Below are 25,887 nucleotides of genomic sequence, written 5' to 3'. Positions count from 1 at the left end.
AACATTTGACACGTGTGTCACATGTGAAAGGGATATGCAAGAAACTGTGAAGTAACTACTACAACCATCTATTGCTCTGCTTAAATGTTGACAATTTTGTGATACACAGGAGGAAACAGTGTTAAATTCTGTTGTCTTACAAACTCTTGTACCTGAACAGGTTTGAAATAAGAGTTCTCATACATGTATGGATACCGCATACAAACATGTATGCTTCTTTCTGAGTAAAGGTAACAGTCACAGGAAAAAAAGTTAGCTTAAGAAACCATTACTCGAGTCTGAACCCAACTCAATATTTTATTTGGTTATGAGAGACTGTAATGATGTACCAAGTGGGTTGCAAATGAAAAATTCGGCCACTGTTTACAAAGCAAAAAACATGGTAAAAATGTTACTAGCTTTTAATACACTTTAGAAGATGGTGACATTCAGGTGAAGCAAGAAATAAAATTAATACAGAATTAAATGTCTAACAAATGAATTTGAGCACATTAAACTGACTGTAACTGTTATCACGAGAATAAATTACAGCGGCAAAAATCATTGTGGAGATAGTACGAACAGACGTCATTAGATCACAGGATGAGTGAAAGTTTGAAAATTGAACTGCTCTTTTATTTATGTACTAGCAAACCCAAAATGCTTTGCAATTACTAACTATGTATGGGAATGGGATATATGACATAATCTCCTCCTCCTCCTACTCCTCCCTCCTCCTTCTGTCCATCACCCCTCCATTCTCTGTCCTGTCCCCTCTCCCCTCACTCTTTCTCTGTCCATTTCCTCCATCCCTTCTTTGTTCATCTACTTCTCCCCCTCTCTCTGATATTGAGCCTTCTTTGTTGTTATTGCAAATTTGGATTCTGTAGTAGCATTGTGAACATAAGTTGATAAGCCAAAAATACAATTTTTCAGTTTTCTGTGAAAACTGCCTGTGAGGAAGAAAACAAAACAGCACACTGTTGTGTATACAATTTTTGTTTAAAAAATATATATAATGAGAAAGAACATGTAAGGTAGAAACAATTATGCTAACAGTTTAAATGTTCTACTGTGGTAGATGAAACAGTGTGAGAAAGGAAAGAAAACCGCCACACATTCACGGCAGAGCAAAGCGCAGCATTTTCTCTCTCTTAGTTGGTTTTAACAGAAGACATGTTACTTGTTGTTTAAAAAATATATAGCCTATGTCCATCTGAATGCTCATTTGACTATCATGTAAAAATATCAAGTAAATTGGTCAAGAAATTTTCAATATTTTTGGTAATGTTTCCCCTTTATGTATACTACGAAGGGTATTCAGAAAGTGAGGTCCGATTTGGCGCAAAATGGAAACCACAGTGAAAATGCAATGTAGCTTTACACAGATGTGTTGGGCAGTGTCTGTAGTGTGGGTGCTGATTGCTTCACATTGCTCTTTTCAGTTCAGAGCACAAAGTGATCACGTAAAAATGCCTAAAACAATAGTGTCTCCTGCAAAGTATGTGGATCTGGTGAGAGACTTTGCCGGAAGCTATGCTGCCCACATAACATAACCGCCATGTGCTTCTTCCTTCCAAGACAATTCTCAGCCACATTCTGCATTAATGAAGATGCTCCTGCAGTGTATTCAATGGAAGTGTTTGATCACCCACAATACATCCCATAATTGGCTCCCTCCAATGTTCATCACTGCTCACATGAACCTCTGGTTACAAAGACAACATTTTGGCACAAACAACTCGTTCAATAAGTAATGCCCCATATTCTTTTTCTCAGAACATATTTATTGTTAAGAGTCAGAATTTGGTGACAATATTTGTCGACATGTCTTGTCCATGTCCTATTTTTCTATGTAGTCTCCATCACGTTCTATGACCATAAACCAACATTGTGGAAGAGCATGCATTCCCTGCAGGTTAAGGCTGTTGTCCTGTAGGTATAGCCATGTTTTCGCTGCATGACTGACACTCTCATCATCTTCAAAGTGTGTTCCCCAAAGAGAATCTTTAAGCACCAACAATTCAGATGAAATGGCCTTTCTTTGAATCTTGTGGTCTGCTGTGAGCATTCGTGGAACCCATCGTGAGCACCTTTTAGAATATCCAAGAGTCTCGATAATTGCAGATACACTTCCAAAGCCGACTGACAACTGTAGAGGCAATTGTCGAGTTGTGATGTGGCAGTCAGCATGAACAATGGCATCTGCATGATTCAGCATGTCTGGAGCAGTGGCTGGGACAGGACGTCCGGAGCATAGCTGAACATGGAGCTCTGTTTCTGCATTTCCTGAGGCTGTAACTTTCTTTATCCATCACCCAACTGTACTCATTTCAACTGCAGCGACGCCATACACCGCACACAAATATTTATGGATGTTCACCATGGTTTCTTTTTCTGCACACAAGAATTCAATAACAGCACACTGCTTATAATGTGAGTTACATGTAGATGCCATTCTGACGCTGCACTATGGCTCTGCCATCTCACAGAACGGTTCGAAACTTCACTTGCACAAAGAACAAACATCAAATGTGAAGTACCAACAAGGAACTTTGTCTATGTATATTAATGACTTTTTTAAAAAATGTGGGGCATTACTTATTGAATGACCCTCATAAAACAGGCAAGTACTTTTCAAGATTTTTTGGCAATGTTTCCCCTTCCTATATTAAATATGTATTTATATAAGATGGTGGTCCAGTAGGTATACAAAAACTAACACGTATTTGAATGCAATGCTTTGTCAAAATTCTAAAACAGTTGTTGAAATTTGGGAGATTTAAAATTTTGAACAAATGGACATTTACATTTTTATTTATATTAGTTGCAGTTGCTACATATGAAATGAATCTAGAAGATATTGCAGTCTGTGTTTCACAGTTGCTCAAGCCCAGCACTACGAATGTGTTGGAAATTGAACAGTGATACAAGCTTGGCTGAGAACTAGGACGAGTGCAGGGAGGGGAGTGGTGAGTGGGAAACAGATTTCATCATGCTGCCAACCATGGTAATCCATGCTGTGTGATTTGGTTTTTATGAACATCTATCACGTTTAAAATGCAATTTTCCTGAATCCATTTGTGGTCAGAATTAAAATGACTAAAATTGGACAAATACTCAACAATAGTATACATTTCAGCTGAAGACAGTTAAAGTCCAGATGGGGCCATAGCATACTTACAAGTTTCATGCCGCAATGCTGTCATTGCTCACCGTAAGGCGTGGTGGGAATGAAACGGTGTCTGTCAACAGCTGGTTGTACACAGCCAATGAGAGATCTGACATTCTCACATCAGTATAAAAGTGAAATACACTATGTATTCTGATAAAGCAGATGTGTCCTCAGGTCCCACTGTAGCAACAACCTCAAAATTTGCAACATATTGTATTCGGAAGAAACAGCCAAATATTTGTGACAACGAAGTTATAAATTTTGCAGCTACACTATTATGCTGAGGAGAATTAAAAATAATGATACCACAGATGACAGGCTAAGTAAGCAAAAAGGTAGCAAAGATAAAAATTAATGTAACCATTTCTTTTTGTTTATTTTATTTCTCCTTGTATTAACAAAATATAGACAATCAATAAATGGCATAAGTTAAGAACGTAAACTTTTTACACATATAGTTTGTCATTAACACAGTTTGTAGTTATGATCAGTCACAAATACGTTAAAAATAGTTTTTCTCAAAGAGTCTCTTAAAAAAAGGGGGTCGTCTTATATTCAAGGTTGTCATATACTTGGGTAAATATGGCATTTGTGCCAATTTTCTACACTATTCTTAAAAGGCAATTATTAAAAATGTGTGTTACACATGGATTGTTTTTTTACAATATTCTCATTCTCTCTAAACTGAATAATATCTTCACTTTCTTTCCAATTCTCTCTGTCAACACATTGACTGCCATGTGGCCAGGAATGGTTTTGTGGCAATCGAGATGTTAAAAATATTCCATATTAAACAGTAAAGTTTTTCTGGATCAGTTCTTGGTCTGACTATTTTGTGAAGATACTGATACCTGTTGTGAACCAAGGTTTCTTTGATAACTTCCTGCATTTAATTATCTTTAAAAAAAAATTGGTGTTAATAACTATCATGACCCAATTCTAGGCTGTTAGGTGAGTTGCTGGCAGCGAAGTTTCCTTTCATAGCTTGTAGTTCTTTATTTTGCTTTAACAATATTTCCTGGTGTTATTTTGCAATGTTGTCAGTGTGCTGCTACCTACAGGATCGACTGAATACTATTTCTACTTTCTTACAAGAAATAACTGTGGTGAAAACTTCAAAGGACACTGCACCATGCTACGGCAGACAGTTGTGTTTAGTGCCCCAAGTCATGTACAACCTCCAGTTACCACAGAGTCTACAAGCTGCAGTGTTCATCCATCATCTTCGAGACTTTGGCTCCATACGCATCTTAGTCCAGCTCTGAACTCTACGTAGGCATCACTCAGAGGCACAGTGACAGGATTTTAATATTTTAGAGGACTTGTTATAATTTCAAATGTGTAATTGCACTGGACATTTCACAAGAATCAGTGTCATTTAAGATGAGTATTTCTTCACCTTCAATAAATATCATTTTATAACTAATTGTTGGGAATCTTTGTGATTGAAGATAACCTATGCTGTCCTGCTGCATTCCCAACAGTAACCTGTATTTTTATACTGCCATACTGTCAGACAGAAGAGCAACATTAAATTACCTGAAGCCTAACGTTGTTTAATTAGTACTGGTTATTTGTTAAAATTTTACATGTCTACTAAAACAGGATTTAAGACACCACCCATGCAAATGAAATTAAGTACTGCAGTCTCTCACTTAATGTGAAAATTTTTAAGTGATTACGAGCTGAATTTGCCACATCATACATGTTGTTGTTGTGGTCTTCAGTCCAGAGACTGGTTTGATGCAGATCTCCACGCCACTCTATCCTGTGCAAGCTTCTTCATTTCCAAGTACCTACTGCACCCTACATCCTCCTGAATCTGTTTCGTGTATTCATCTCTTGGTTCCCCTCAATGATTTTTACCCTACATGCTGCCCTCCAATACTAAATTGGTGATCCCTTGATTCCTCAGAACATGTCCTACCAACCGATCCCTTCTTCTAGTCAAGTTGTGCCACAAATTCCTGTTTTCCCTAATTCTATTCATTACCTCCTCATTAGTCATATGATCTACCCATCTAATCTTCAGCATTCTTCTGTCACACCACATTTCGAAAGCTTCTGTTCTCTTCTTGTCTAAACTATTTGTTGGCCATGTTTCACTTCCATACATGGCTACACTCCATACAAATACTTTCAGAAAAGACTTCCTGACAGATCTAAACTTGATGTTAACAAATTTCTCTTCTTCACAAGCACTTTCCTTGCCAATCTACATTTTATACCCTCTCTACTTCAACCATCATCAGTTATTTTGCTCCCCAAATAGCAAAACTCATCTACTACTTTAAGTGTCTCATTTCCTAACCTGATTCCCTAAGCATCACCTGATTTAATTCAACTACATTCCATTATCCCTGTTTTGCTTTTGTTGATGTTCATCTTATATCCTCCTTTCAAGACACAGTCCATTCCATTCAACTGCTCTTCCAGGTCCTTTGCTGTCTCTGACAGAATTACAATGTCATTGGCAAACCTCAAAGTTTTTATTTCTTCTCCATGGATTTTAATTCCCACTCCAAATTTTTCTTGTGTTTCCTTTACTGCTTGCTCAATATATAGATTGGATAGCATCGGGAATAGACTACAACCCTGTCTCACTCCCTTCCCAACCACTGCTTCCCTTTCATGCACCTCGACTCTTGTAACAGCCACCTAGTTTCTGTACAAATTGTAAATAGCCTTTCACTCCCTGTATTTGACCCCTGTCACCTTCAGAATTTGAAAGAGAGTATTCCAGTCAACACATCATACATACCAGTATATTATATGTACAATGCAATGCCACTACAAAATTTTAACCAGAGGCAGCACCAACTCAAGAATGTTGAGTCTTAACAAATTTCCGTAATCTCTTGGGAATCTATAAACACAATCTATAAAGACAGATCTGCCTATCACATCAATTACCACTGAAATCTGTAGAGTACTATTGACTTCCCAATACAAAGCACAAACAACACAGCCAAAGCATTGTTTCTTCTGTCCCCTTTCTGTGGAAGAAATGTGTCACACTTCTACATAGAAATATACACAGAAAACAAAAGGAGATGAAAACTTATTTGATATCCACACTGTCCTGACCTTTAGCCTCTGTCCATGTACATGCAATATGATGTGGTACAACATAAATTTATCTTGAATATCAATGAACAACCACAAACATAATTTATACCCATTTCCAGAATCTGTGGACCCTTAAACCACCAAATACTCAATTAGTGCACAGTATGGGATATAAAATAGTTGCTGCATTACTGTGTCTTGTAAAATGTGCACTTTTCCACAGCAGACACCTGATATGATATGGATTAATTATATATAAACTATCATGCAATGACTGCATTCTGGTTACACTATTTAAGAAAGGAATACATAAAGTCGTAAATAATGAGGAAAATATTGGAAATTTCATTTATTGTAAATTACATGTTGATGCTTTGATATGTGCATATACAGAGTAGCCATATCTGTTCATTGTGAAACCACGAATTATTATAACAATCACTTTCATGCAGAACTATTCATGAGGATTGCAAATGCAGTGTGCCTCATGTGTCCACACACCACAAGCTCACATTTCAGAATGCTTCTCAATGAGTTCTTCATTAATGTAGTTAAACCAGAGGTTAATGTTGCAGATTATGAGAACAATGTATGCCCCTTTGGACTAAATCATAATTCTGAATGCCTCACAAAATTCAAAACAGTTTCAACAGTAGAGGTAGAAAAAATTATATCAAAACTAAAAAACAAAAATTCTGCAGGTTGGGATGGAATACCAGCAAATTTCCTTAAATTTGTGTGTAAAATAATAGGATACCCACTATCTAAAATAATAAACCAATCCTTTGAACAAGGAAGCTCCCCAGAGGTGCTGAAGTATGCAGAAGTAAAGCCGTTGCTCAAAAAAGGGTCAAGAGAGGATATGGGGAATTATCGTCCCATCTCCCTCCTTCCAGTCCTATCAAAAATCTTTGAAAATGCTGCTGCTATGCAGATTCGAAATTTTATGGAGAAATATGATATTATTACGGAAAACCAATTTGGTTTCCAGCGTGGCAAAAGTACTATTGATGCAATTAACAAGTTTATCGACAACATCAGTGCATCATTAGACAACCAAAGTTGCAGGAATGTTTTGTGATCTCACAAAAGCCTTTGACTCTGTAAATCATGCACTGCTCATCTATAAGCTTGACAAGTATGGGATCAAGGGTAATGTTCTAAATTGGCTTACTTCATACTCATCAAATAGGAAACAAAGAGTTACTGTCTCATCAAATGCAGCAAATTACTATTCAAAATGGAAAACAGTAGCCCAAGGCGTCCCTCAAGGCTCAATTCTAGGACCTATTTTGTTTTTGTTCAATGTTAATGATTTACCGAACAATATAAATGCGCCATCGATTTTATTTGCAGATGACACATCTGTATTAATTGAAAACCAGGAGCCAGAAAACATAACATCCCTCTCTACATGACAAACACAATGAACAAACTAGAAACATGGTTCCAACTGAATGGATTAAGATTGAACATCCCCAAAACCCACATAGTCCAATTCAGAACAAAACAGTCAAAGCCCCAAGAAATTAAAATAACTCATAAAAATCAGGATATAGAAGAAGTAGATTCTGTGAAGTTTTTAGGGTTAAACCTAGATAAAAATTTAAATTGGAATAAACATGGTCCGCAGCTTGTGGTCGTGCGGTAGCATTCTCGCTTCTGGCGCCTGGGTTCCCGGGTTCGATTCCCGGCGGGGTCAGGGATTTTCTCTGCCTCATGATGACTGAGTATTGTGTGATGTCCTTAGGTTAGTTAGGTTTAAGTAGTTCTAAGTTCTAGGGGACTGATGACCATAGCTGTTAAGTCCCATAGTGCTCAGAGCCATTTGAACTATTTGAATAAACATGTTGACTACCTGTTAAACAAATTATGTAGCTTTGCATTTGCTATGCAAATATTAGCTGGTGCAACAGACATGAATACAAGGAAAAATGCATACCACAGCTACTTTCAATCAGTTGTAAGGTATGGTATTATATTTGGGGGAAATTCAAGCAATATATTGCGCATACTAAAGTTACAGAAAAGAATAATAAGGAAAATGTGTACTACCCATCCAAGGATATCCTGTCGCCCACTATTTGAAAAACAACAGTTATTAACAGTTCCCTCCTTATACATCTATGATATTATCATCTTTCTACATAGCAATTTAGAGTTATTCGAGAAAAACTGTTTCAATCACATGTATAACACGATAAACAAAGACAATTTTATGCTTCCCACTCATTGCTTAAACCTATATGTGCAGTCTCCTTCCGCAAGGCATTCGATACAGTTCCCCACAGTCGTTTAATGAACAAAGTAAGAGCATATGGACTATCAGACCAATTGTGTGATTGGATTGAGGAGTTCCTAGATAACAGAACGCAGCATGTCATTCTCAATGAAGAGAAGTCTTCCGAAGTAAGAGTGATTTCAGGTGTGCCGCAGGGAAGTGTCATAGGACCGTTGCTATTCACAATATACATAAATGACCTGGTGGATGACATCGGAAGTTCACTGAGGCTTTTTGCAGATGATGCTGTGGTGTATCAAGAGGATGTAACAATGGAAAATTGTACTGAAATGCATGAGGATCTGCAACGAATTGACGCATGGTGCAGGGAATGGCAATTGAATCTCAATGTAGACAAGTGTAATGTGCTGCGAATACATAGAAAGATAGATCCCTTATCATTTAGCTACAAAATAGCAGGTCAGCAACTGGAAGCAGTTAATTCCATAAATTCTCTGGGAGTACGCATTAGGAGTGATTTAAAATGGAATGATCATATAAAGTTGATCGTCAGTAAAGCAGATGCCAGACTGAGATTCATTGGAAGAATCCTAAGCAAATGCAATCCGAAAACAAAGGAAGTAGGTTACAGTACGCTTGTTCGCCCACTGCTTGAATACTGCTCAGCAGTGTGGGATCCGTACCAGATAGGGTTGATAGAAAAGATAGAGAAGATCCAACGGAGAGCAGCGCACTTTGTTACAGGATCATTTAGTAATTGCAAAAGCGTTACGGAGATGATAGATAAACTCCAGTGGAAGACTCTGCAGGAGAGACGCTCAGTAGCTCGGTACGGGCTTTTGTTAAAGTTTCGAGAACATACCTTCACCGAAGAGTCAAGCAGTATATTGCTCCCTCCTACGTATATCTCGCGAAGAGACCATAAGGATAAAATCAGAGAGATTAGAGCCCACACAGAAGCATACCAACAATCCTTCTTTCCACGAACAATACAAGACTGGAATAGAAGGGAGAACCGATAGAGGTACTCAAGGTACCCTCTGCCACACACCGTCAGGTGGCTTCTGGAGTATGGATGTAGATGTAGTATATGGCAATGAAAATTCATAACAAGCTAAAAGGAAAGAATGTTCTGAGTATGAACCTAGAGACACTGAAAACAAAGCTTTATGATATACTTGTCAAACGCTGCTACTACACTGTTGAGGAGTTCATGAAGGATGAACTGAACATTTGTGCAGGGTAAATTTACATATAGTCTTGTGTGTAAATGTAGCTGTCCTTCACAAAAGGGAGAAAAGAAAAATAAAAGTTTATATTAATGTTAAAATTATTTGTACCAATTAGACCTAAGTTGTGTTATCCATTTTTTTGATGTGTCTCCTGTACACTAATCATATGATTAGAAATTGTATGGTTCAAATGGCTCTGAGCACTATGCGACTTAACTTCTGAGGTCATCAGTTGCCTAGAACTTAGAACTAATTAAACCTAACTAACCTAAGGACATCACACATATCCATGCCCGAGGCAGGATTCGAACCTGCAATTGTAGCGGTCGCTCGGTTCCAGACTGTAGCGCCTAGAACCGCACGGCCACTCCGGCTGGCTAGAAACTGTATGTTATGAGACAAATAAAACACTATTCACTAATGACCGCTACACAAAAATGCATGGTTTGCTGAACTAATTCAATATTGAAAACAGGAAAATCAAATGATATATTTATAAGTTATCCTCATGCCTTTTGTCTTTTCAACCATGGCAATCATTAATTGAAATCTTATTGTTTCAGTTATTTCTCTGGCTATCGAGCCAATGAAATCCACGTGGTTGTCAATGGCAGATTTGGCAGCAGCTTGTTGGTGAGCCTGTTTCAAATATATTTTTTGTGCAATCAGTATGACTACAGCCATGTAACTATCACGAAACCTCTTCCTGTTTCTCCTTCTAATCAGGAGTCTGCTGGGTAGGAGGTGGTGGTGGTGGTGGTTCTACTGGTACTGTTGCTGGTTCTGCAATTTGTTTAACAATGCACACTGGATTCAGTATATGTAAATCCAGTCTACAGCACTCCTCCACAAAGTGTTGTGGAGACTGCTGCATTTTTCTACTTTGTGAATGCAAAGACTCACTGCTTGCGTGCAAATTGCAGAACATACTGAAATTTATTGCAGTACTATAACTGAATGAAATGCTTAACATTGCAATAAAACAGCTAAGTATACTGAAGTTTTGTAAAGAATGTAAGCAGTAGTTCCCCAATCAGGGGTAGCTTTTATGATAATTTCTAAAATTTAATTCAAACTTTTTGTCACAGAATTTTAATTGGACATGCACAGTGTATAAGGCCTATAAAATTCAGTTTTTGCCTTAAGTAAATAGTTGGCTAACTTACACATTTACTTTCATCATTGTTCACTGCTAAGGACTGTCCACCTAGGCACTGGTAGAAAATGGACTGCCAAGATCAGTAATTTATCATAGTATCAGAGCTAGTTTGTACATCTACAAAATTGTAAGTTCATATTAACCACAATAAAATTCTGGTGGGGAAACTACATTTCAATCCATTGGTCATTGAAGATTATGTATTTCCAAAAATAATCAGAAGTGAAAATCCACTATAATATTATCTATTTGCTGTATATGCATCACACAGTACTATTAAGTGCAACATTATCACAAGGCTGTGCTATAACTTTGAAAAATAACATATTAGAAAATATATGATTTTGTAGTTACATCGTTCAGCCCACTGGCACTCATCTTTGATGACCTCACTTTCGTGTGTTCAACACTGTACTGACACCACAAACCATGCATTTTTGTGTAGCAATCCTTGCTTGTAGCGTTTGGATGAATGAGGCACACACAATTTGCAGTCCTTGTGAGTGGTTCTGTGCAATAGTGTTTATTATATTATTTTGTTCTATTTACTACGTATAGACACAGTTCCTTCCTGTACACACATATCAAAAAGCATCAGTTGCTTCCTCGGTCCACTGTGGTGCCATTGTTTTGTATACAATGTGTACACAATGAAAGACAACAGGATGAAAGTGAATAGTGACGAAAGCATCCTGGTCAGGGTTTCAAGGCGTGGTGTCAGAAGTTGAAACATCTCACAATTGCCCATGGCAGGCAGCACTCAAGCATTTTACGAGCAAAATAGCACTGGGTCTATCAAAGAAAACATGCAGAGTTCCCAGCAAGGTAGCAGCCTAGCAGACAACAGAGCCTACTTGGCAGCCATCACGTGAGCCAGGAAAAAAACTTACAGCAAATCCTACTCTGTGTGAGATGGGCTTTACTCTTGCAAAGAATGCAACCATAAAAATATATTATCACCTCTCTCGAGGATTAAAAACACTGGCAGATAATGAAAGTTTTAAGAACAAATTTAAATCCTCATTACTTCACAACTCCTATTCCATGGATAAAGTTGTCTCAAAGTTGCCCCATAGGGCACGGGCACCACGAGCCACCGCTCAGCTCGGTCATCGGCAGGTGCAGCTGGCATAGGCTACCCACTAAAAGATCCTATTGCACACTTTCTGAGTAAACATAAACCATTTGGCCAACAAAGCACGTGGGCCTCAGCTGGTGCAGAAATGTCACACAAGCTATGGCCCAACAGCCTTACTGCCAGAGCGTCAACTATTTGCCCATCTGTGCCTATGAGTATCCGGCTACTACCCAGCTAGCACATGAACTGGAAAAACCTATCGTAGATAAATTTCTGAGCTAAGCTGTATGTATGTGTTTGGGTTGCATTTATCAAATTTTGTTGTAAATTAAGAGTAATAACAAATATAGTTATATAAATGGACAGCATGTATCCATATTTTCACAGGGTAAATGTATCTTATTTGTGAAACAACTGATATGTTTCACATCTTGGTGAGTTGATGTGAACATGATCCATGAAACGCAGTAAAAAACTAAACTAGCACCCCGGTACGCCACTATCAATATGGTGGTGCAACATAACAAGGACGTAATCAGTGAAAGGTTCTATAACCAAGATATCATGAACATAATTTGTTACAGCAGTAATGCTGCACTAGTATTAGTCTTAGTTGTAGGAAAGGGGAATATTGTTAAAATTCAGTAAATGCGCCGTTGGGCAATAAGGTCTGGGGCTGCCAGCACTGTGTGGTAATAGGCGGCAGCCAGTAGGCCAGACAGAGTAAACATGGTGCGGAGCTGCGGCGGCGTATTGCATGTATGATTTGTTTGGAGTGGTGAAACAGCGAGGCAGGGAGCTGCAGCATTGCTTTACGTTATTGTGATTTATGAGGCGAGGCAGTAGGCCAGAGTCGGGAGTAGCGATGTGTAAGTGGCTGATGTACGGGAATTTACCCCTGCCATAGTTTCTGTCTCTCTCTGACACTACGTCAGAAGTGAGGGGAGAAGGAGGATAAATAGTCAGGCACTTTTAGCTTGAGAGGGTGTGTGCCTGGTCAGTCGAGAGTCGGTTCGGACCCGTGCTGGTCTACGCTTATAGGGGCCAGTCTGGCAAAGATGTTGTAAATAATCTGTGTAAACCTATACCTTATTTCTATGTACTTGTTCGGGCTGTATTCCACCTCCAGGGACACAACACTGGGGCAGGACGGAATGGCAGCCAGGTACTGGGAGACAGCATGATCTGCCTAAAGGAGGGCAGTGACAGACAGCAGTCTAGCAGTCTGCAGCGGGTCCGGGACAGGCCACGTTCGCTTCCCTCCTTCCCTCCTGGCGTACCAGAGTCCGGGCGAGACATATACTGGGGGGGGGGGGGGGGGCCGCCAGCGCTGCAGCGGCGCCAGGGACGGCGGCGTATGTTGCCATCCGGCAAGCACAACTAGCGGCAAGTTGCGGCACAGCATCCACGAGGCCACAGGTTCGAGTCCAGACCTGTCCTGGGAGCAGCAGCGGCCCGAAGGCCCCGGGTGACCAGTACAACCACCTTCGACCCATGATCGGACAGAGCAGGCTAAACGGGGTGGAGGGCACTGGGGACCAGGGACTGTAACAGTCTCCGGAATCGTGGGCAGCTATGTGATGCAAGACGCGACGAATCGGCGGGCAGCAACCAGGCAGAGCCTGGCAGACTCCCAGCTGAACGGCCTTGATGACGGAGCAGCGGCGTCACAGCATACCAGGAGTTGCTGAGCCGGCTGGACTCGTGGAAAAGTGCTGCGGGCGACACGCTGACACTACGCTGCACCCATCGAAGTACTGTAAATTATGTGAATAAAGCAATGCTTCCGAATACCACTATATCACTCTGCACTGCCCCTTGACGCTATTGAACTTGCTCAGACTCCTGAGAAGAAACGGCACAATGGGCCCCGGCTTCAGCTCGGCCATCTGGAGTCCCGGGTTCGACCATCGACACCCGCAACAGGAAGTACCATAAAATTTCATATTGATACACTGTGCTAATGGTGTAAATAATATTTTGTACAATGCACATTACATGCTGAGTAAAATATAACACAAAAGACAAAGTGTGTGTATATAGGATCCAGTGAAAAAGCATGTCTCTCCATTTAAAAAAGAGCAGGAGTAAATATGAAATATAGTTTCATAAGTGGAGACTGTCACAGAATACATTTATCTTGGACAGCTTGTAAATATGCTCACAGACATAAGATCAAGAATCTTTGTATACAACAAACTGCTCTGTCAAGCATTTAGGTGACATTCAGTTATCTTTAAGGTCAAATATGGCAGTAAAACTGATAGTTTTTGTTCAATGTGCTCTCTCCTTGTTGACTCCCAGCTGTGAGAGCTGGACACTTTGTGAATATACAGGATGAAAATGATAACTGCACAGCGAAGCATGAAAAGCTCTATGTTGGGATTGACCCAAAAAATGGCATCAGCTCAGTTACTGATGTCAAAGACATACTGAAGAGAACAGCCATTAAGAAATGGCAATGGGGGAGAAATGGCAATGGGCCAGCCATGTTGCCAGAAGAAATGATCACCAATGGACCCAGACCTGTGGAAGATTGTTAGAGTTAACTGGCTGAAATTTGCCCAAGACTGTTGCTCATTAAAGAAGAAGTTACAGACATACCTGAGTTCAGTGCTTGGAGTGGGCAAACCATTTAATGGGGTAAAATAGATGATGATGATGCTCCTTACTACTTCTCATGTATGCTAATTACCACACACTAGACGTAACAAACGTAGTCACAAGTATAAGCATCACCACTTTTCTTCCCATTTTTGTCAACAGGAATACAACTACAATAGGAGGAACAGATGAACATGGATAAGATTGGAATGCAATTACTCACATTCTTGCTGAAGTAGTCATCTCGATATTCAGCTATACTGAGTCACAAGAACCACAGAAAGCCTAATTCACGATGCCAGAACAGCATTTCAACTACTAGCTTGACTAGGTCGGTCAGTCACCGGTCGGTTAGTTGGTCGGTTAGTTGTCGGTCAGTTAGTCGATCTCTCTCTCTCTCTTTCTCTCTCTCTCCGTGTGTGTGTGTGTGTGTGTGTGTGTGTGTGTGTGTGTGTGCGCGCACATTTGTTGTTGTTGTTGTTCTATATGTAGGTACTAGAAACACACAGTACAGTATTGCAATGGACAGGTCACATTTAAACATTCCTCTGCATATACCCTATAGTGTTGCATATTGCACGTGGTATGGCTCACAGGCTGTGGCAGTCTGCTGTATGCCTTACAGCATGTGCAGTGTACAATGGATATGTGCATTGGGACACAAATAAAACATTGATTGGCGACTCCATGGAGTGCTGTGTGCACAACGACCATATATGTTAAACTAAAAGGGAGGTCAGCGTTGGCCATAGTATTGATGTTTTATCAATATTACGGCCAAAGCTGACCTTCCTATTAAATAAAATATTTATTTCCAAAAAGATGGAATTTTTCTTATCTATATGATAAAGCATAATTGAAGTAACAGCTGAGGAGAAACGGCTGCAAACATTAACAGTATCATCTTCACTCTGTTTTCCAAGCATGACTTGCCATTATTGTAGGGTACTAGAATATAAAACAAAAATACTGACTATGCAATTGTACACCTATTACAGTAAACCCTCAATTATCCGTGGGTGGATTACACACTTTGCAGATTATCCTGGCCTATTTCTCCCACTATTTTGCTGCTGAAAATTTTCCTTTAACCCAGGAGTTGTTGTGAGAGAGCAGTAATCTCACATTACTACAAGAGTGTAGTAAACAATGTACTGCTTCAACACTGCAAGACCTGGACTATATTTTGTTTCAAAGTAGTGTAAGGCAATGTGAAATAGGATTGTACAGTATTCATTGTAAGTACCGAATTTTCACATGTACTATAATGATTAAAGTAGAAATTATTATAAATATTAATGCATTTAATTACGATAATGTAATTAATTTTTATTTTCAAACAACCCTAATATATTATGGTGTACTTTAACTGCGCATTATCTGTTGAATTTGATTATCCATGGTCTTTAGGTCCCCAATTACTGCGGATAATCGTGAGTTTACTTTAATTCCAAAACATAAAAAAAAACTTCTCCATCACGGAACTTGTTATCTTCTTGTATTACAACACTGTATGTAGATTTTTGCCAACATACGTTAAATATGCAGTAACAAAATATTTGACCTTTGCCAGTGAACTGAATTTTCCCCACACTACATGTTTCAGAAGATAACTTCAGGTGTGTTTAGGTGAAATATTTACATTTTTCCCAATAATGCATAGCTGAGATACATCATATTAACAACATATCAGTACCACAAGGCACGACACTCCATGAAATATGCTCATTTAAAAGACCCATCATAATGTGGCCGGAAAAATAGGCCGTGGAAGGTAGCTAATACAAAGAGATCACACAAAAAGACACAACTGTGCCATTTTCTTAAATATTTAGTACTTACCTAAATTGTAAGCAGTCAATTGGTACACCATATTTTTCAAGAAAATAGAATACTTCAGCTTTGAGTACTTTATCTTCTTCATTTATATTAAGCACAGGTATATAGTGTTTGGTTTCTTGCAACACAGCACTAAGGCCCTGTCTTATATACGCATACACTAGTGAGCACACTGCAGAATCAACATCACAAGTTTCATTGCCCAGAACTATAGTTACTTCCTCATTCATCTCAAAGTTTTCATGCTGGAACAAAGAAACAGGTATATTGTATATTTAATGACTGTAGCACTTAATGATAGCATTTACTAATAATGGAAATGGCATTAGGGTTGGGAGGGGGGAGAGAGAGAGACAGAGAGAGAGAGAGAGAGAGAGAGAGAGAGAGAGAGAGAGAGGTGTGCAGTCCCCATACATTTTATATAAAATAACCAAAAGATCTCATTTTGTATTATGTAAGTTTTTCAATTCATTTTCACATGGGCAACAGGATATTAGATACAAGCTTCTGATTCAACTTTTGTATATGAGTATGTGTGTCAGTGAAAAGTGAACAGGTATTGTATGAGAATGAAGATGGCTAGTGATAAAGTGATTCTGACACAGTTCTGATTGAAATAGCACAGCACCTAGAAACATACTTTCAAAATGGCAATGACCACGCGATCATTCAATCATTATTAATGTCAGCTGATAGAAGACTGTGAAAGTATCCACAGGCAAGAAGACATGTCACATCCACATCTCACTGTTAAGGAACATTGCTAGTTGCTAATGGTACTACTGACAGTATAATATATTTCTGTGGTAGTCAGGCACAGCCTTTATTGGACATTGATACAAATAAGGGTCTACAGAAAACACCTAATATGTATGCTCCCATGCTGACCAATGGGCTTCATTTAAGAACACAGTGCAAATGAGAACACTGTGAATGGACTATAAAAAAGAGTGAAAGATAACTGTATATCAGGTGAGCCACTACCCCCTCTTTCACAATGTCAATAGTTGAATCAAGAAGGCCCATTATTTCACAAGAATTGCTGCCACATACATTCAACTCCCTGTCTACCACTGAATGCATATGCTAAAGGATGAATGGTTATCGTCTTTCCTTCCATCTGTATTCCATCTACGACTTTCCAGTATAATACAGAGTTAACAGTTTGATATGAACAGATAGCTGGTCATGTAAATAGAAAGCAATGGAGTTCCCACTCAGTTTTTGATCTAAATAACAAGTGAACTTGTTACATGCTTGTACTGCAATGTTGTGGGCATGTTTTTGCCAACATATGTTAAGTATTCTTAACATGGTGGAATTAAAGGACACATTAATAATGTGTATCAGTTGCCCATCACACAGTAGCATACGCACAATGTGGGGTCTCGTCCTACTATTTCCGCCTTTGATGGATCCCGTCAATGTTCCATGAAGTAGTGTACTGTATAGAAATACTGTCTCATCCATAAACTGGTAAACCTGTCGAATTGTTATTAATGCTACATGTGGCTGGTTTCAATCCCCTGTCAGGTGGATACTGGTCCATCTTCTTCCCTCAGAATGTTGGCGGTCTCTGTCAGTCAACAGATGAGGTCGGCCTGTACCCTTCACGTTCCCACTTCACTATCACATTGGAAACAGTTGACCTAGGGATGTTTAGGAGTGTGGAAATCTCGCATACAGACGTATGACACAAGTGACACCCAATCACCTGACCACGTTCTAAGTCCCTGAGCTCCGTGGAGCGCCCCATTCTGCTCTCTCATGATGTCTAATGACTACTCAGGTCGCTGATATGGAGTACCTGGCATTAGGTGGCAGCACAATGCACCTAATATGAAAAACTTATGTTTTTGGGGTGTCCGGATAGTGTTGATCACATAGTGTAGCTGTGGCCGGTATGTTTTCGTTTGTATGTTCCAGTTGTAGATGTTGCATGTTTTTTTGTAATATGCTGCTCATTATTTGTGAATGTTGGTATTCATCATGTTGTTTACTATACTACAGTGGCTGTACAAAAATATGGTAACACTGCAAGAAATGCATTCTTGAACATAAATGTACTTGTTAGCCAAGCCTGGAGGTTGCACTGTTGTACAAGAGCATGGTAAAAAGTAAAGCCTTCAAATTTTTTATTCTGTTCTCAATATCAATAAAAAGTTTGTTTTATATAAAAAAAACTTTAAGGGTTATCATATAAAAAATCTGTAGGCATTACTTTCTGGCACACTCATATTTCACCATGAATGACATATGTGGAATGTCTTCAATACAATGCCAGTGTCAGTCATGGTCAGAACACTCTTCTGTACAGTTGTCAGATCATGATGCTGGAGCTAAGTGCATTTAAACATACATGAATTGTTGATACTCATAAGGTGGGTACTTCAGTAACCAAGAAATTTGTCATCCACTAAGTCAAACCACAGATGAACGTGTGTGCTGTGTGAAAATAATGGACAATAATTGAAGATGATTCTGACAAAAAATAACAGGGTGACAGCTGCAAAAGTCACAGCAGAACAGAATGTTGCACTCATAAATCCTGTCAGCAGTAAAACAACATGAAGGGAGCTCCATAAGCAGGGAATTGCAATGAGAGCTGGAATTATAAAACCACTCATCAGTGATGCAAATGCCCATAACAGGAAAACACGGTGCTGAGATCATAAAACCCGGACTATACAGAATAGGAAGAATGTCATTTGGTCCACTCTATGAATAGGGGACAACTGCTTCCTATCGATACTGCAAAACCAGTGCAAATAAGAGTTAACATTTGCTCAGATAACCATGTGTGTTAAAGCGCCGCTTCTGGGATAGGGTAATGTGCTAACTCTGGATCGAACGGGCCTGGCGGATTGACAAGGATTGATGTACCAGTCCTCCTGGATGAGGTTTTTAGACAATATGTGAAAACGGCGCTAGTACCAAAGTGCCACTGCAGTTAGATGATTTCACAAATTCTGAAAATTTTCACATGCTGTTACATGAATAGACAGTTGGGGTACACACACTCCATCCCAGGGAGTAACAATGTTGCGACAGGAAAGGCACCCGCCACCCTTTGAATCAACCATATCAAATCCATTAATTACTATGACGACCCTGTACTGATGCGACTCATTTCACACTGTTACCAACTTCTGGCCAAGTTTACATCCCAAGAGTGAAAGATTTTTATTGGTGGGAGGGGGGAGGGGAAAACGGTGGCGATTTTGGCAGCCATAGCCATACTGCAATATTTCATGGGCCCTATGAATACAGATTACTGCAAAGGATTATGTGAACATTTTAGCAGATCAGGTTCATCACATTCTACAATGTTTGTTCTCCAAAACGACAAGACCCCTGTTCAAACAGCTCACATCATCCAAGACTGGTTTTGAGAGCATGAGGATGAATTTTTGCTTCTCCCCTGGCCACCACAGTCTCCAGCTCTCAAATTATTGAGCCTTTGCGGTCTACTTTGTAGAGAAGGGTGTGTTATCACCATCTACCTCCATCATTACTTGAACTTGCCACTATTTTGCAGGAGAATGGTGTAACAGTCCCTTGAAACCCATAAATGATCTGTATTTATCCATTCTGAGATGATGGAAAGCAGTTTTCAATGTCAATGGTTTTCCTACACTGTAATAGGCATGGTAATATATTGTATTTGTGGTGTTTACGTATTTTTGTACATGACTGTAGGTCAGGCAGAGGTGGTAATCCACTGAGAAGAATGATGCTATGCATGTATAGAAATTTTTTGTGCAGGGGTGTGGTGACAGACTCAACTGTATCATAGCCTGAATTCTCAGTTAAATTGGAAGTTGATAGCTAGGTTGCGAGTTGATGCAGCGAATGAATGCAGAAGGGCACTTTTTTTATACACGCTGTGTGTTCTTTACTTACACTTATATCACTGATCATAACCACTGTCTTCCTGCAGCACTAAGATATTTTCAAGTTTTTAATATGTTTTAAGTTGTTAATAACAAGAACATTCATGTCCCAAATTCCTATATTTCTGTGAAAGTCCTGTTAGTTTGCACTATTTTACAAGAGCTACTTCTTTTAAGGTTTAAATGGTGTGAAATGAAAACCACAGAGAAAATAAAAAATACTTTATTTGCAACATTTAACTACACCTTACAGCTATTTCTCTATCGAGTCACTGATTCTCTGTTCTGGTCTGTAGCTCAATATATGTGCCAAAATGCTGTCATAGCAAGCAATTCATGTGAGCAAACAGATGAAAATTGGATGAATCCAACTCTGGGGTGTATGGTGGGTTATCAAACACTTCCCATCGAAAACACTGCACGAGCACCTTTGTTGAAGCTGCAATGTGCAGCTGAGCATTGCCAGGAAAAAAAAAAACAATGCCTGATGACAACATTCCTCTTCGCTTGTTCTGAATTGCTCTTCACAGACGATTTTCTGGAATTGCCTGATCCCCTCGCTGAAGGAGTTCATCGGTTGACACTCACTTCCTTCCCTGACAGGCCTCATGATGAATGTTTGTACATCCTACTTCAAAGTCATGCACCATTGTCACATATTCCCGCCATGCATGACTGTTACACCATATGAGCTGCATGAAAACAGGAATGTCTCAGCATGAAGAAATATAACAACAGCATGCACGTCTCACTTGGTGGGAGGCACTATCGTTCTATACACCTTTCTATGCTCACTGTGCACTCAGAACTGAAAAGAACTGAGTGACATGATCGTCAGACATATTAGAGACACTGCACAACTTATCTAGACAAAGATTGACTTGGTGATCTGCGGGTAGGTGTACACATCTCTTGTAAGGTACAACAACACAGTAATCAGACCAGAAGCATTAAACGCATTGGAAACCTTGATTATTAGAGGCAGTTCAGTAACTCAAGACACAGAAATGCACAAAAGAACAACTGTATGGAAAATTTATGCCTCAGTCTGCATATCTGAATATGAGGTGAGAAAGAGATCTTTATGTCAACAAACTGTGGCAGTCTCCGACACTTTCAGGAAGGAACAATTTAAGTTCTATAGCCACATCCTTTGAATGGATGATGACAGGCTGACCAAAATATTTCTATCTTGTCATCTCAGTGACAGTTAAGAACTACTGGCTGCTTGAAACTGAAAAAGTTCGTCAAATAACTGGCATCACAAATGACATGTAACACAACAGATTTGCGTCCAAAATAACTGGTATCACAGATGACATGTAACACAACAGATCTGCATCCAAGACATTTGTCAAGAAACACACACTCAGAAGTGGGACCAGACAAATGTCAACAGAAGAATGGATGTGATTTTGGGGGGAGAAAAAGAAGAAGAAAGCAAAAACATCAGCTAAATAAGTTCAGTTGCATTCCTCAGTTGAACATAAACATGTGAAACAATAAAAATGACCCAATGGAACTTGGATCAGGTTATATATAGTGTGTTCATAATGTAACAGGAATTTTGTAATTCTGTGTAATTTACTGGTCCAGTCTGAGCAATTTTTTGTTGTTGTATACGTAAACATGGCTAAAAAGTATCTGTAAAGTGTTAGCCACACTGTTCTGTTGTCAACTGTCAAAAATGTTACTTGTGTTTCAGTAGCACTGAAAATTATTTATTCCGTATAAAATGGATTAGAGTATTTGAATTAAAAATTGCTGTAAGAACAGAACAAGGTACAGCAAACCTTTTAATTTAACCTAGACCCTCAAGGTAAACTATTGCCAGTCAAACAATTCCCAGAAGTTTCATCACCAGAAGTCGGCTTGCCATGGGAGAGGTGTTTGCATGTAGTTCCTGAGCACTACACTGTGCACCACAATCTTCAGTCACACAGAAATTGATGAATACATAAAGTGACAAATATGTTAACTGTAGAGCTGCTCGGAAGTTCAATTCTGAAAGGAGGAGGAGGAGGAGGAGGAGGAGATCAGTGTTTAGCGACCTGTCGAAAATTAGGTCATTAGAGACAGAGCATAAGCTTGGATTAGGGAAGGATGGGGAAGGAAATCGGCTGTACCTTTTCAAAGGAACCATCCCGGCATTTGCCTGAAGCGATTTAGGGAAATCACAGAAAACCTAAGTCCGAATGGCCACATGCAGGTTCTAACCATCGGCCTCCCAAATGTGAGTCCAGTGTGCTAACCACTGCACCACTTCACTCAGTTCAATTCTAAAAGAATGCCAAAATTGTTTGACACTATTGAGAGGTCAGTGTCCAATCTTTCATGTGCTTTCTATGATACATTTAGGAAATGTAGCGTCATCTTCAAACAACGAAGCATCACTGACAACTGAAAAAGTAATAGGTTGTTAGTACACTCTATACTGTAGAACATTAGAAAAAGGGATTAACTGAAGTCTTCAACACTGTTTCACTGACTCTGATCCAAACTGCCACCTTTCAATCTAATCTTGGTCTCAGACTGCACTGCAGATCAGCATATCAACACAACTAAGTTTTAGTTCTCACTTTTGTTAGCTTCACCAACGTGCAAAACCAAACTGTCACCTTTCAACCTGATCTATACAATGGGCTACACTACAGATCAGTCAGTCACCATAATGTGCATCCCAAAAATAATACTGTCAGTGTTCTGCTCTCTTCCCATTTGCATACATAGGGTGTAACATGCCACATAAACCTTACAGCACAGGACGAAGCCAAGATCCACTATGGGTAGCTTCAGTTGACCCAGAAAAAGTGCTCGGGAAACTAAATCCACTAAGAAACAGTTTTTCCCCCCTATTTAACTATTTTGACAATTGTTCTCAAGAACTAAATGTAGAAACAAAAGTCTGACTTTTAGCTACATCATTTTGTCACATGATTGTCACAGCACTTACGAGTGTGCAACAGCAATTTATTCACCGATGTTCATCACACCTTATTGTGTTCAGTTATAGTAACACTTTTAAGTGTAACGTGTCAACTAAACGGATATTTACACCAACAAGATTTTGCATTAGTGTGTGATAATGTTGCCCACACCTCCCCACACCACATCCTCCTCCTCTTCAAAACGTTGCCTGTAGTGACAAAATGACCTGTAGCATAGCCACCAAGTGAGGCAGTGCAGTGGTTAGCACACTGGACTCTCATTCGGGAGGACAGCAGTTCAAAATCACATCCAGCCAGCCAGATTTAAGTTTACTGTGATTTTCCTAATTTGCTCCAGGCAAATGCCAGGATGTTTCCTTAGAAAGGGCACACCGATTTCTTTCTCCATCTTCAAGAGAATCAGAGCTTTTTCTCCATCTCCAATAACCTCGATATCAACGGGATGTTAGACCCAAACTTCCTTGTGATATAGCTCACGGTCTAGGTTAGGTTGGAAGGAAAAAACATGGTGCCGAGTAGTAAAAAAAATTGTGGTAATAATTTCATATATGGCTTAGCATGGGTTCTACATCCACTTAAATATTTAACACATTTTTGTTGTCAATAATAAACTGCAATGTAAACACCAAAAAGATGTGCACACAATAGAATTTGGGTGTATATTATAAACATATATTATGTGTCAACAATGAAGTCTGCAAAGGGTGGAGCAGTGGCAAGTGCTATGTACCTAATTACATGTTTTATATCATTAGCAGAAGCAACTTACTTTTATCTGAGTGGATGATTTGATGCCTAAACACTTTGATTAAAAGAACCTTGTGACTCCCAACAAGAAGCAGTGTTGTCATATAATCTTATACCCTCTAATGCAGTGATGTTGCCTTTTCAGTGTGTATATGTAATGGATTGCAAAATATAATTTTCTATTTTTTTTTTCAAAGCCTTGCCAAATGACAAAAGAAAAAATTATCATCACACTAAATAATTATAATGTTAATTATGCAGAAAACAATACCATAGTACGAGAAAATTCTAGAAATTTATTTATGTGACATTATAAACCGGTATCTTAAGTTCCTTGAAGATTTTGTATGTACATCTAAGACAATATAAACACAATTCCAGTCCTACAGGGACGTTCTGTCAACCGTGTGGTCAGTGATGTTCACTTTCACATAATCAGCAATGTGCAGCCACTTCAATCAATTCAGCAGCAAGGTAAAAACTGTCAATACAATGAACGTAACACCTCTGGTATTTTATTACAACTTTTACTAATCAGAACGGTGTGCCATGTTCAAGTCACCACTTCTGATATAGTCAAACTTATATTTCAAAGATTACTGACGTTATTACGCTAGTTTGTGCTACGTAGGTAAATGTTTAAATGGAGCCAGACATGTCTAAAAAATGTAAATTGTATCATTTACGACTTGTAGCCTTGTGCCTCAAAGTCACGAACATCCACCCCAACACCACACCACCTACAAATACGACCCGTTTCAAACACACCGCGCCACAATGACGTCACACAACGCATTTACTTTACGGGTCAAAGCAGATCGGTGGTTAGCAGATCGGTGGTATGAGACGCTTCCCTTGACCCCACTAAATTTAACTTTACGTAGGCATATCACAATCTGAAATTCTGACAGGTTAACAAGTGATCAACAATAACGTTAAACGCACGACGCGCTATGCACGTTTACTACAACTGAATTACATAAAATTTTATTTCATAGATACCAATAATACGGAAAGATTTCGCTCATACGTTAAATTGCTCCAACGCTAACAAGTAATACATCCAAAATTCTTATTTTCTATCGCCTATTCAGTGATTTATTTTGTTACACATATTTCTCGAACTGCACTATCAGAAGCAACAGAGAAACAAAAGCAATTGTCTCGAAAACATAATGAAATGATACTCTATAATTAAGATAAATAAAAACTCGTACAGATAATGTTCACTATCGGATATAGCCAAATCTGCTCACCACTCCTCTTATTCAGAGCCAGGTATTTTTTTATTTATTTGGCATCCTTGTGTCTCAGTATCATAAAATGATATAGGATTGTCGCACCTTACATAGGTAATATAGCATGAATCAATACACACAACAACAGACATAATATACTAAATCAGAAAAATAAATGAATACAATTCTTCCAACTAGCACTTCAGGTTACGACGATGTACGAAAAAAGCTGCCCTATTTGGAATGCTGATGATTTAAATAAAATTTATCTAATGTAAGAGCTTACTGCAGCGTTTTTTAGGTACTGCCATTCCATTTTTTCTACTATGTGTACATAAATATGTATGCTAAACGCAAACGTCGTCTACATCCAAGTTACCGCCAAAATTTTTGTTAGCTTAGTTGCAAGGCATTTCCTACCAAAGACATCAGACTAACTCGATTCGTAAACTCATAACGATCTGCCTGCGCAGACATATACGCAAAAGTCGGTGCATGTTGTAAATTTGGTATGTGCCCACTACACAAGTTCCAATATACTGTTCGCCCGCTATCTGCCGTGTAGAAAAAATTCAGTGGCATTACAGTTTATTTCATTTATATGATATGCTAAAAGCAAGTCTCGAACATAAGTCTAGTTTAAAGACAGCCACGCGGAAGCTTATCACTGAATGAATCAGCTAA

At 39.0% G+C, this 25,887-nt stretch overlaps 1 protein-coding gene across 3 annotated transcripts in view; it reads right to left on the bottom strand.

Moving 5' to 3' along the window:
- LOC124555639 (exopolyphosphatase PRUNE1-like) overlaps positions 1-25,602 on the bottom strand; it is a 139,311-nt gene extending 113,709 nt beyond the window's left edge. For 2 of the 3 annotated variants that reach the window (XM_047129621.1, XM_047129619.1), the window contains exons 1-2: positions 25,490-25,602; positions 16,381-16,622 (exon numbers count right to left, since the gene is read on the bottom strand). In XM_047129621.1, coding sequence (XP_046985577.1) covers positions 16,381-16,622; positions 25,490-25,519 — 272 coding nt within the window. In that variant the 5' untranslated portion in view covers positions 25,520-25,602. Of the gene's footprint in view, positions 1-16,380; positions 16,623-23,987; positions 24,125-25,489 lie in introns of those variants that run through there. The other variant, XM_047129620.1, reaches the window with a different exon arrangement.
- Positions 25,603-25,887: the final 285 nt, after the last annotated feature.

Source organism: Schistocerca americana, chromosome X (assembly GCF_021461395.2).
Source record: "Schistocerca americana isolate TAMUIC-IGC-003095 chromosome X, iqSchAmer2.1, whole genome shotgun sequence".
Lineage (NCBI taxonomy): Eukaryota > Metazoa > Arthropoda > Insecta > Orthoptera > Acrididae > Schistocerca > Schistocerca americana.
The sequence above is the reverse complement of the archived record's forward strand: the minus strand, read 5'-3'. Positions and strand labels throughout refer to the sequence as shown.